At 36.4% G+C, this 14056-nt stretch overlaps 1 protein-coding gene across 1 annotated transcript; it reads left to right on the plus strand.

The window, feature by feature from the left end:
- On the plus strand, window positions 401–1167 carry LOC107647057. The gene is made up of 2 exons (XM_016351184.1): window positions 401–492; window positions 576–1167. Exons 1-2 carry the CDS (start codon window positions 401–403, stop codon window positions 1165–1167), a joined length of 684 nt encoding a protein of 227 aa, XP_016206670.1.

Raw genomic sequence — 14056 nt, forward strand, 5'->3', positions numbered from 1 at the left:
GAAAAGTATATAGCAATAAGTAAGAAAATAACACCTGCTGCTAAGCAAGTTAAGCAGTTCATTCAAAAGACCAATATCATCCAAAACATCCCCAAAAATTAGGATAAAGATAAAATTATAGAAGCACACCAAAGCAACCATGAAGCTTCCCAAAAGAATAAAAAAGGCAAGAAAAAAATTCATGATGAATATTGGAGGCAATTTTCTTACCTAAACAAGGAGATTACTAAAGTTGAGTATGTGCAACCAACTCTCTTAGGGGGTTCTTTAGATCATATATACAACTAAAGCGCTCATCACTAGTATCATAGGAGGTGGGTATAATAATGAGGTTGGTAAGGAAGAAGGGAATAAACCTCCAGAGCCAAGCGAGTCCAGCTCCAAAAGGGAGGACAAAAACATGAAAGAACTTTATCTCCAAAAGGGAGAAGTCATTTACCAGAATGTAGAGATGGACGTTCAAGCCGTCAACAGCAAGCCAAATGAGGTTCAGTGAATCCTTTTCTTTAACGGAGTTTTTTTGAAATTGTTTCCATCATAGTTTTTCTCATGAATATTTTAATTTGGAATCGTAGAGGGGTGTCTGCTAAAGGATTCCCCATTATTATTAAAGATTTAACCTATCGGTATAATCTGAATTTGTGTGTCCTCCTTAAAACTCATGTTTCAGGATCTAAAGATGAGGTGATTATCCACAAGCTAGGTTTTGAATCTTGGTGTAGAAGCGAAGCTAAAGGTTTTGCAGGAGGCATTTGGTGCCTTTGGAACAAGAAAGAGTGGAATATCGAACTTCTAGAAGTCCATAAGCAATTTATCCATCTGAATATCAAAGACAACAAAAATCGAAACTGGTACTACACTTGTGTCTACGACAGCCCACAACCTGGGACCCGGAGTAGCCTCTGGGAGGAGTTAGAAAATTTCGCAACGACTATCCAAGAACCTTGGTGCATTGGCGGGAATTTTAATTCTACCATTTTCCTTGAAGAAACAGGGGGCAGTTTCAATCTTTCTCAAGACTCAAGAAGATTCCAAGAGTATATTCAGAATTGTGGCCTAAAGGACCTAGGTTTTTCAGGGCTCCCTTTCACCTGGCAGAAGAATAGAGTCAAACGAAGACTGGACCAGCTTCTTTCCAACTTGGATTTCAATGATCTCTTCCCATAAGCCGGTGTTAAACATCTCCCTAAGTTAAAATCTGACCATATTCCCATCATTTTGAACTTCAATAACTTAGAGACGAGAAGAAGAGATAAACCTTTCAGGCTCCTTGCACCTTAGCTCCTTCATGAAGGCTACCAAAGATTAGTAAAAAATAGTTGGATCAAGCAGGGATGTCTTGTCTCTAATATAAATAATTTTACGGATAAAGCTAAGATTTGGAATAAAGAGGTTTTCGGTCACATCTTTAGAAAGAAGCAAAGAATCCTCCTTAGATTTGATGGAATGAACCAAAGTTTCTCTTTTAACAATAACCCATTTCTAGAGAAACTCCATAACGACCTTTGGAGGGAATACGAAAGGATTGTTATTCAAGAAGAGAGCTATTGGATGCAGATGTCTAGGTGTAATATCATCAATTTTGAGGACAAGAACTCTAAATACTTTTATCAAAAAGCAAATGGGAGAAGAAGAAGGAACTATGTCATTCACTCAAGAACAATGAAGGAGAATAGATTGACGATGTGGAAGAACTCAAACACTTGGTGTATCCTTTTTTAAATCTTTATATGCTCCTGATAATTACTCTTTTGTGTTTCCTAACTTTTCTATTGCAGGTAAATTTCCTAGAGTGGCAAAAGATGACCTTGTCCACTGGTGCACGAAATTATGATCATCAACAATGGCGCCAAAGACTTGGAGCTCTCAAACATGAATCACACTTTATCACAATTCTGCACAACTAATCAGCAAGTGCACTGGGTCGTCCAAGTAATACCTTACGTGAGTAAGGGTCGATCCCACGGAGACTGTCGGCTTGAAGCAAGCTATGGTCATCTTGTAAATCTCAGTCAGGCGGATTCAAGTGGTTATGGAGAATTGATAATTAAAAGATAAACATAAAATAGAATAAAGATAGAGATACTTATGTAATTCATTGGTAGGAATTTCAGATAAGCGTATGAAGATGCTTTGTTCCTCCTAAACTTCTGCTTTCATATTGCCTTCATCCAATCATTCATACTCCCTTCCATGGCAAGCTTTATGTTGGGCATCACCGTTGTCAATGGCTACTTCCCGTCCTCTCAGTGAAAATGTTCCAAATGCGCTGTCACCGCACGGCTAATCATCTGTCGGTTCTCGATCATGTTGGAATAGGATCCATTGATCCTTTTGCGTCTGTCACTACNNGTTCATAGGTGAGAATGATGATGAGTGTCATGGATCATCACATTCATCAAGTTGAAGAATGAATGAATATCTTAGAGAAGAAGCAGGCGTGAATTGAATAGAAGAACAATAGTAATTGTATTAATTCATGAAGAACAGTAGAGCTCCACACCTTAATCTATGGTGTGTAGAAACTCCACCGTTGAAAATACATAAGAACAAGGTTCAGGCATGGCCGTGAGGCCATCCTCCCAAAACGTGATCAAGAGATCAAAAGTATATACCTCTATATCTAAATACAATAGAAAAAGGTCCTATTTATAGAAAACTAGTAGCCTAGGGTTACAGAAATAAGTAATTAATGCAGAAATCTTCTTCCAGGCCTACTTGGTGTGTGTTTGGGCTGAGCATTGAAGCTTCCATGTGTAGAGACTTTTCTTGGAGTTAAACGCCAGCTTTTGTGCCAGTTTGGGCGTTTAACTCCAGCTTTTATGCCAGTTCTGGCGTTTTGATGCCAGAATTTCTATGTTGACTTTGAACGCCGGTTTGGGCCATCAAATCTTAGGCAAAGTATGGACTATTATATATTGTTGGAAAGCCCAGGATGTCTACTTTCCAACGCAATTAAGAGCGCTCCAAGTTGGCTTCTGTAGCTCCAGAAAATCCACTTCGAGTGCAGGGAGGTCAGAATCCAACAGCATCTGCAGTCCTTTTTCAGCCTCTGAATCAGATTTTTGCTCAGGTCCCTCAATTTCAGCCAGAAAATACCTGAAATCACAGAAAAACACACAAAATCATAGTAAAGTCCAGAAAAGTGAATTTTAAATAAAAACTAATAAAAATATAATAAAAACTGACTAAAATATACTAAAAACATACTAAAAATAATGCCAAAAAGCGTATAAATTATCCGCTCATCATCCACCTAAACAAGAACATCACTTTCGAGGAAGTCAAGCACACAGTTTTCAATATGGGTAGCTGGAAGGCTCCCGGAAGTGATGGACTCCCAGCAAAGTTCTTTCAACATTCCTGGGATACTGTGGCAGACTCCCTAGTAAGTTGGATTCAAATGATTTTTAGGAACCCAGAAAACATTGCTAGAGTGAACCAGACTCTTATCTCTATTATTCCTAAAGTTCCTTCCTCGGAGAACTTTGCCCAGTTCAGACCGATCAGCCTATGTAACGTTTGCTATAAGATCGTTACCAAGGTGATAGCTGAAAGGATTAAGCCGACCCTAGGGGCTATCGTGTATAATACTCAAGCAAGCTTCATCCCAGGAAGGGTTAGCGCAGACAATATCTTAGTCGTACAAGAGGTGATACATAAGATGAGGACCAGAAATGGAGGAAAAGGTCTTATGGCGATTGAGATAGACCTGAAAAAGGCGTATGATCGACTCAACTAGGGATTCGTCATTGACACTCTTCAAGACATTGGCATCCCGGATAATATTGTAAACATTATTTATCATTGCATTTCCTCTCCAACTATGAACTTGCTTTGGAATGGGTTTCATTCAGAAACTTTCATCCTGACTAGAGGCATAAGAAAAGGAGATCCCTTATCCGCCTACCTTTTTGTCTTGTGTATTGAAAGGCTTTCCCATTTAATTAACTCCTTGGTTGAAAAAAAATTCGAAACCTATCACTTTATCCAGAAATGGGCCTCAATTATCACATCTCTGTTTTGCAGAGGATCTCGTTTTCTTTGCTCAAGCAAATAAAGCTCAAGTCCAAATCATTAATAAGGCTTTGAGTATTTTCTGTGAAACTTTGATAAACCACTATTTTATGGTTTATTTTGTGCTCAATTGAGTGGATTTTATCAACTCTTTACCCACTTATTCATACTATTTGCATGGTTTTACATTTGCCTTCCTAATTATGTGCTTTGATTGAAAAAATGCTTCTTTGGCCTTAAGTTCCCTATGTTTAAATCCTCTCTTATTTCCATTAGATGCCTTGATATGTGTGTTAAGTAATTTCAGAGATTACAGGACAGGAATGGCTCAGAGGATGGAAAGGAAGCATGCAAAAGTGGAAGGAATACAAGAAGTTGGAGAAATTGCTAAGCTGTCCAGTCTGACCTCTTGACACTCAAATGGTTATAACTTTAGCTACAGAGGTCCAAATGATGCGATTCTAGTTGCGTTGGAAAGCTAACGTCTGGGGCTTCGATTTGATATATAATATGTCATAGTTGCCCTGACGCTAGGTTACGCGGTCGCATGATCCACGCGGACACATCGTAGTGACGAAAAACCAGCGTGGCAGATTTCGCAACCAGCGATTTCTGGGCTGTTTCTGACCCAGTTTTCGACCCAGAAAGCACAGATTAGAGGCTATAAAGTGGGGAAATGCATCCATTCATAAAGAAAAGCATTCGCATTCACAATTTTAGGAGTAGATGTAGTTTTTAGAGAGAGAGGTTCTCTCTTCTCTCTTAGGATTAGGATTTAGGATTTCTCTTAGTTTTAGGAGTGACTCTCAATCCCAGGTTCAATGTTCTTCTACTTTTATTTATTCTATTATTTTATTTTAGTTTTTTAATGTTGGTTTATGAACTCCATGTTAGAATTGATTTCTTTATTTAATATAATTTGAGGTATTTCAGACTTATGATTGCTCTCTTTAATTTATTAATGTTCTTTGTTTATCCAAATTATTTTTATTCAAGTAGAATTTTTTCCCTTTTGGCTTTGGTTGAGTCATTGGAGACACTTGAGTTATCAAACTCATTGTTGATTGAAAATTAGATTTCTTCATTTCATTAATTCAAGTTCCAATAACTCTAGCCTTTCCCAAGGAAAGACTAGGACCTGAGGAATTAAAATTAATTCATCCAATTAACTTACCTTCATAGTTAGAGGTTAACAAAGTGGGAGAAAAATCCAATTCTCATTACAATTGATAAGGATAACCAGGATAGGACTTCCAGTTTTCATACCTTGCCAAGAGTCTAATTTATAGTTATTTATTTATTTTATTCTTCTTATCATTCAACATACTGCTTTCTTACTTTCAAAATCCCCAATTTACAAAACTCATAACCAATAATAAGAACATACCTCCCTGCAATTCCTTGAGAAGACGACCCAAGGTTTAAATACTCGGTTATCAATTTTAAAGGGGTTTGTTACTTGTGACAACCAAAACTTTTGTAAGAAAGGTTGATTGCTTGATTTAGTAACTATACTTGCAATGAGAGTTTACTATAACCTCTAAACCATCAATCTTCAGTTCTTCAAAATGGCGCCGTTGCCGGGGAATTGCAAACGTGTGCCTTATTATTGGTTATTGTAAATATTTTCTTTTTACCTTTTTATTTGTTTTTGTTTTTATTTTTGCTTTTTTCATAAATTAAGAGGTTATTGGTTTTTATTTAGATTTTTTTCAAAAATTTTTTCAAAAATTTAGTTATCTTATCTTATTTCAAAAATCAAATTTCAAAATTCAAATTTAAAAATTTTCAAAATTCAATTTTAAATTTTTTTTTTCAAATTTCAAATCTCAAAATTCAAAATTCAAATTTCAAAAATTTAAAATTCAAATTTCAAAATTCAAATTTTAAAAATTTTCAAATTTCAAATTTCAAAATTTAATTTTCAAATTCAAAATTTAAATAACCTTTTAATTTAAATTTGTTTTTATTTTTATTTTTAATTTTTATTTGATACTATGAACTCTCACCCCTTTGGCTATGAGTCTGGTTACAATTATGTTGCAGGAAGAAGAATTACAATGAGAACATGCATCAAGGTTGGAACAATCAAAGATGGGAGGAGCCACAAGGATTTGATCAATCCTCATGGCAATAACCACCTCCAATGGACTATCAACAACCACCACCATATGCCTATGAACCCTTTCCTCAACATGACTTTGGACCACCATACTCACAAGCCTCTTTCCACCATTCACCTCCATATGATCCTAACCCACATCCACCATACCAACCACTTTATGAGCCAAATGAACCATACACAGAACCACCACCTTTCCAACACAACTACTCTCATGAACCACCACCTCAATATTCACCATCTCCATATCATTATCAAGATGAACCACATTCCTATTATGAACCCTCTCTCCCAACCAATGAATCCTCATATCCACCCCAACCTCCAATAGATGACAGATTTCGTGTTATTCTTCAAAGGCAAGAAAGGATGAATAAGAGTGTGCTAAATTTCACGGCCGCCTTAGGCGAGTTCGTAAATATAATAGCTTCTCAATATCTGAGCACTCAAAGAACTCCCATGGCTACATGTGGAGAATCAAAAGAAGAGCAAAGCATGAAGGAGACACTAGACACTTCGGTGGACAATGAGGAACATGGCTTTGTATTGGAACAAGTGGAGGAAGCCATAACAGTTACAGAGGAAGAAGTGGTTGAAGACTTAGGAGATGTTGAACCTCCATGGGAAAGTCAAGACATAGAACCTCCTTTCAAGACGGTTGTAATTGATGTTGAGGAGGGTGTACAACCTCCAAGGCATATCATGGCTAGAGACTTTGAAGAGGTTAACCAAGAGATGGAGATTCAAAAAGAAGAAGCACAACCTCCTATGCCTTTGGTAAGTAGTGCAAAAGAGATTGAATTGGAAGAAAGCTACTAAGAGGAAGAGGTTGATATTGAAGAAACTTGCAAAGAGGTGGAAGTTGTCAAAGGGCACAAGGGAGTAGAGCTTGAAATCACCTTGCCAAAGTTATTGGAGACCCCTCCCCCTAAGTTGCCATCATCCTTCACAACATTCAAGTGGGTAAAATTCATATCCCTTAGCTTTCTAATTCCACTTGAATATGGGCTACTGGAGACGGATGGTCAACTTAGAGCTTTTTGTGGCATTAAGAGTAAGAGGAAGTTGGTCAGTAAGAGTTGTCAAGCAAGGTTCAACATGGTTGTGTGCTCAAAGTTTAAAGGTTGGTGTAAAGCTCAACTGAATGGGTCTAGGAAGTTGTTTGGCCGCTTTAGTGAGAATTCAGATTGCTTGCTACCCGGATGGAATCATAATGATCAATACAAAGACGGGTGTAAAAGCAAAGTTTGGGATCCTGGAGTCTGTTCTGACATTCGGAACACTGGAAGCCTGAGAACCTGTTTAAAACTGCTCAAGGGCTTTACGTGCCTTGTTTGGGATCCTGGAGGCTACTGAAATTACAAACATTGGTGGAGATTCCTGGATGAGTTCAAGCATAAGCCACCATAACAGGGAGCTCACCAAATGTCCAACTTAAGGACTTTAACTAAAAGTGCTAGGTGGGAGACAACCCACCATGGTATGATCGTTTCTTTTTCAATTTTATTTCATGCTGTTTGTTTTTATTTTATTTTAATTTCATTTAACCTAGAATTATTCATAGCATCTACATTAGCATTGCATACTGCATAATTGCATAATTGCATATATATATATATAAAGCACGCACGCGATGCGGCAGCGTCGCTGACGCGTCTACGTCACTAGTGCGTCGGGAAGAAAAGAATTGAACAGAGAGTCATGCGAGAGCGTGGCTGGAGGCGCGCCTTTAGCATAATTTGACCCCACGCGACCGCGTCATGTGGCAAAAGAGCCTCCCACGCGTCCGCGTCACCCACGCGACCGCGTGGCCCTATAAATCGACGTAAAAAGATGTATGGCCGAAAGTTGAGTTGGAATTGGGCTGGACTCATGCTAGAAGCACAAGCCCGACCACGCGAACGCGTGCCCCACGCGTCCGCGTCATTTTTAAAAATGGCCATCCACGCGATCGCGTCAATCACGCGATCGCGTCACCCTAGATTTTGGCAATACTAAGTTTCAAACAAAGAGTTGTGCGAGTGCGAGGCTGCCCTCGCGCCAGTAGCATAAACGTGTCACGCGACCGCGTGACCGACGCGACCGCGTCAATCAGTATAAGTGCAAGTCGCGCGACCGCGTGCCCCACGCGACCGCGTTGATTGCGCCGCACAGCTTTCCTGATTTGCCACTTATCTTATCTTTTCTTCCCCAAAATTTTTATATTACTGATATTCCTTTTGTATTGACATGAACTTACATTGTCTTTCATTACCCACTCTCTTCCCCATTGTTGCAAATTTTGCACCACTGGTATGCCATGGCTTCTATTGTTTTCTCACGTACATGTTGAAGCTTCCATGTAAATGAGACCCTTATCATTTGGCATTAACACCCATATTTTATTTATTTTCTATCTTTTGGGTTACATTTCTTCTTTTTCTCTTCTTTCAGGATGGCCACCAAAGACGAAAAAAGGGAGAAAATTCTAAAAGGGGAGACAAACAAGTCCATCTGCACAATCCTTGAAGAAAAGCATCAGTTGGAACAACCCGTCCACCTGCACATCTCAGCATGCACCGAGGACGGTGCAATCTTTAAGTGTGGGGAGGTCGATACCGATCTCCATGGGTTAGCTATTTTCTTCTTTTCAACACCATTATTTTATTTTCTTTGTTTGTTCATTGTTGCATTTGCATGGTTAATTGCATGTTTATTTGATTTTGTGCTTTTAGTTACTACTTGGATGAAATAATATTTTTTTTTCAATAAATTTTTATAGTATTTCACTAATTTAAATCAAAACTTGTGTTAAATTTGTTTGAAGTTGTAATTGGAACATGGTTTTTGAGCTAAAGAACACACAACCTGTGAGATTTTGAGCTTATTTACATGGTTACATAATTTAACTATAAATTTTTATTCTTGTGTGTTTTCTTCTCTATAATTGCAATCTTTGCTTTGTTCCAATCTATATGTCTATTATTTAATGTATTTACATACTTGCATATGATTGAGGCCATTCTTTGATTTTAGCTCACTTATCCCAAATAAGCCTACCCTTTAAATTACCTTTGTTAGCCACTTTGAGCCTTTTTAATCCCCGTTTGTTCTATATTTTATCACATCACTAGCCTTAAGCGGAAAAAAACAAATTAAAATTCCAATTGAATCTTTGGTTAAGCTTAAGATAGAGATTGTGCATCAACTAAGTGTGGGAAAATTGTGGGAACATGGGTTAATAAGGGAATGTATCATGTCTCTAATTTATTTGAATATTGGGAATTTGGGAACCTACTCATGAAAAACCAAAATAGAAAAATAATGGATACAAAAGTGGGAATTATGGGTAGTTAGGTATGATTTTAAAGTTTTATAGAGTGTATGTATGTTAGGTGAGAACTTAGGTTAGTCAAAGATTCAAATTATAGCTCACTTAGCCATATATATATCCTTACCTTTACCTTAGCCCCATTACAACCCTGAAAAGACCTCATGATGTTTGCATTAGTATGCTAAATATGTGTTGATTGGTTAGATGAAGAACAAAGTTTAGAAAGCATGATTAGAGAAGAGTAGAGTGAATTACCCTATACACTTGAGAGACTAGAGTGATATACACTACCAGTGAGGGTGCAATGCTTGATTCTATGTTCCCTGCTTTCATGAGCTATCTTCTTATAAGTTTACTTGTCTTTTATTGTATAATTTGAATTAGTAAAATCTGATTCATGTTTGTCTTGGAGAACTTATTTATTTTTAACCAAGTAGGTAGAATCATTTTGCATGTAGTTGCATTCATATAGATAGATTGCATTTCATACATTCTACTACTCCTCTTCACCTTTATAGCTTCTCTTGAGCTTAGCATGAGGACATGCTAATGTTTAAGTGTGGGGAGGTTGATAAACCACTATTTTATGGTTTATCTTGTACTCAATTGAGTGGATTTTATCAACTCTTTACCCACTTATTCATACTATTTGCATGGTTTTACATTTGCCTTCCTAAGTATGTGCTTTGATTGAAAAAATGCTTCTTTGGCCTTAAGTTCCCTATGTTTAAATCCCCTCTTATTTCCATTAGATGCCTTGATATGTGTGTGATGAGCGGATAATTTATACGCTTTTTGGCATTATTTTTAGTATGTTTTTAGTAGAATCTGGCTACTTCTAGGGATGTTTTCATTAGTTTTTATGTTAAATTCACATTTCTGGACTTTACTATGAGTTTGTGTGTTTTTCTGTGATTTCAGGTATTTTCTGGCTGAAATTGAGGGACTTGAGCAAAAATTAGATTCAGAGGTTGAAGAGGGACTGCTGATGCTGTTGGATTCTGACCTCTCTGCACTCAAAATGGATTTGCTGGAGCTACAGAACTCAAAATGGCGCGCTTCCAATTGTGTTGGAAAGTAGACATCCAGGGCTTTCCATCAATATATAATAGTTTATACTTTGCCCAAGTTTAGACGACCAAACTGGCATTCAACGCCAGCTCTCTGCCCAATTCTGGCGTCCAGCGCCAGAAACAAGTTACAAAGTGGAGTTCAACGCCCAAACTGGCACAAAAGCTGGCGTTCAACTCCAAGAACAAGAATGACCTCTCCACGTGTAGACTTCAAGCTCAGCCCAAGCACACACCAAGTGGGCCCCGGAAGTGGATTTATGCATCAATTACTTACTTCTGTAAACCCTAGTAGCTAGTTTATTATAAATAGGACCTTTTACTATTGTATTAGATATCTTTGAACATCTTTTGATCATTTTTAGATCTCTAGACCTCCATGGGAGGCTGGCCACTCGGCCATGCTTACCCTCTATTCAATTATGTATTTTTCAACGGTAGAGTTTCTACACTCCATAGATTAAGGTGTGGAGCTCTGCTGTCCCTCAAAGATTAATGCAAAGTACTACTGTTTTCTATTCAATTCATCTTATTTCGCTTCTAAGATATTCATTTGTATTTCAACCTGAATGTGATGAACGTGACAATCAGTGCTGTGATAGAGCATTTGGACCATTTTCACAAGAGGATGGGATGCAGCCATTGACAAGGGTGATGCCTCCAGATGATTAGCCGTGCTGTGATAGAGCATTTGGACCATTTTCACAAGAGGAGGGGATGTAACCATTGACAACGGTGATGCCCTTGCATAAAGCCAGCCATGGAAAGGAGTAAGATTGATTGGATGAAGACAGCAGGAAAGCAGAGGTTCAGAGGAACGAATGCATCTCTATACGCTTATCTGAAATTCTAACCAATGAATTACATAAGTATTTCTATCCCTATTTTATGTTTACTTCTTATTTAAGTTCGAAAACTCCATAACCTTTTATATCCTCCTGACTGAGATTTACAAGGTGACCATAGCTTGCTTCATACCAACAATCTCCGTGGGATCGACCCTTACTCACGTAAGGTTTATTACTTGGACGACCCAGTGCACTTGCTGGTTAGTTGTATCGAAGTTGTGACAAATTATGAATTGAGATTAGAGCACCAAGTTTTTGGAGCCATTACCAGAGATCACAATTTCGTGCACCAAGTTTTTGGCGCCATTGCCGAGGATTGTTCGAGTTTGGACAACTGACGGTTCATCTTGTTGTTCAGATTAGGTAATTTTCTTTTTGTTTTCTTTTCAAAAATTTTTCAAAAATCTTTCAAAAATTTCTCCTTTGTTTTCGAAAAAAAAATATTTTAAAATAAAAATGTTTTCAAAAATATATTTTTCTTCATAATTTTTAAGAATGAATTCTAGTGTTTCATGAAACATGTTGAATCCTATCTGGCTGTAAAGCCATACACAAACTGCTTTGGGATTGGTCTTCAACTAATCACCTCAATGGATGTAATTTACATACTAAAGCTTGCTGGCTATTAAGCCATGCCTGACCCTTTGATTGGAGCTTTAGACTAAAGAGCATAAGATTCCTGGAATTCATATTAAAAATTTTGGAATCCTTATTTTTCTTTTTCAAAATGATTTTCGAAAAAAATTAAAAGAAAATACAAAAAAATTCATAAAATCATAAAAATCAAAAATATTTTTGTGTTTCTTGTTTGAGTCATGTGTCATGTTATAAGTTTGGTGTCAATTGCATATTCATCTTGCATTTTTCGAAAATTCATGCATTCATAGTGTTCTTCATGATCTTCAAGTTGTTCTTGGTAAGTCTTCTTGTTTGATCTTGATGTTTTCTTGTTTTGCATCTTTTCTTGTTTTTCATGTGCATTTTTGCATTCATAGAGTCTATACATGAAAAATTTTTAAGTTTGGTGTCTTGCATGTTTTCTTTGCATAAAAAAATTTTTTCAAAAATAAGTCTTGATGTTCATCATGACATTCAAAGTGTTCTTGGTGTTCATCTTGACATTCATAGCATTCTTGCATGCATTCATTGTTTTGATCCAAAATTTCCATACATTGAGCATTTTTAGTATTTTTCTCTCTCATCATAAAAATTTAAAAAATCAAAAAAATATCTTTTCCTTTTTCTCTCTCTAAAATTTCGAAAATTAGATTTTACTTTTTCAAAATTTTTTTAAAATCTAGTTGTTTCTTATGAGTCAAATCAAATTTTCAATTTAAAAATCTCATCTTTTTCAAAATCTTTTTTAAAAATCAAATCTTTTTCACTTTTCTTATTTATTTTCGAAATTTTTTTAAAAATATTTTTCAAAAATCTTTTTCTTAATTTTATCACATAATTTTCGAAAATAACATCATCAATTAATGTTTTGATTCAAAAATTTCAAGTTTGTTACTTACTTGTTAAGAAAGATTCAAACTTTGAGTTCTAGAATCATATCTTGTGATTTCTTGTGAATCAAGTCATTAATTGTGATTTTAAAAATCAAATCTTTTTCAAAACTAATTTCAATCATATCTTTTCAAAAATATCTTCTTATCTTATTTTTTTTAAAATTTGATTTTTAAAATATTTTTTCTAACTTCTCATCTTCTTATCTTTTCAAAATTAATTTTCAAATTTGTTTCAACTAACTAACTTTTAGTTTGTTTCTTATCTTTTTCAAAACTACCTAACTAACTCTCTCTCTCTAATTTTCGGAAATATCTTCCCTCTTTTTTCAAAATTTCTTTTTAATTAGACTAATTATTTTATTTTTTATTTGAATTTTTGAAAAATTACTAATTTTTTTTCAAAAAAACTATTTTCGAAAATCACTAACTCTTTTTCAAAAATAATTTTCGAAAATATTACAACAATCCAGCAAGCACCTTTCAAAAATTTTCGAACATGAAGAGGAGATGGCAGCCAAAAATAATAATAATGCTAGGAGGATGCTTGGTGACTTTACTGCACCTAATTCCAATTTACATGGAAGAAGCATCTCCATCCCCACCATTGGAGCAAACAAAAGAAGGTGAATCTCTCTATGAAGCTTGGGAAAGATACAAGCAGCTGACCAAAAAGTGTCCTTCTGACATGCTTTCAGAATGGACCATCCTGGATATATTCTAGGATGGTTTATCTGAGTTATCAAAGATGTCATTGGATACTTCTGCAGGTGGATCCATTCACCTAAAGAAAACGCATGCAGAAGCTCAAGAACTCATTGACATGGTTGTTAATAACCAGTTCATGTACACTTCTGAGAGGAATCCTGTGAGTAATGGGACGCCTATGAAGAAGGGAGTTCTTGAAATTGATACTCTGAATTCCATATTGGCTCAGAATAAAATATTGACCCAGCAAGTCAATATGATTTCTCAGAGTCTGAATGGAATGCAAGCTGCATCCAACAGTACTCAAGAGGCATCTTCTGAGGAAGAAGCTTATGATCTTGAGAACCCTGCAATAGCAGAGTTAAAATACCTGGGTGAACCATATGGAAACACTTACAATCCATCATGGAGAAATCACCCAAATCTCTCATGGAAGGATCAAAAGCCTCAACAAGGCTTTAATAGTAATG

The sequence above is a fragment of the Arachis ipaensis genome, chromosome B06 (genome assembly GCF_000816755.2).
Source record: "Arachis ipaensis cultivar K30076 chromosome B06, Araip1.1, whole genome shotgun sequence".
Taxonomy (NCBI): Eukaryota; Viridiplantae; Streptophyta; class Magnoliopsida; order Fabales; family Fabaceae; genus Arachis; species Arachis ipaensis.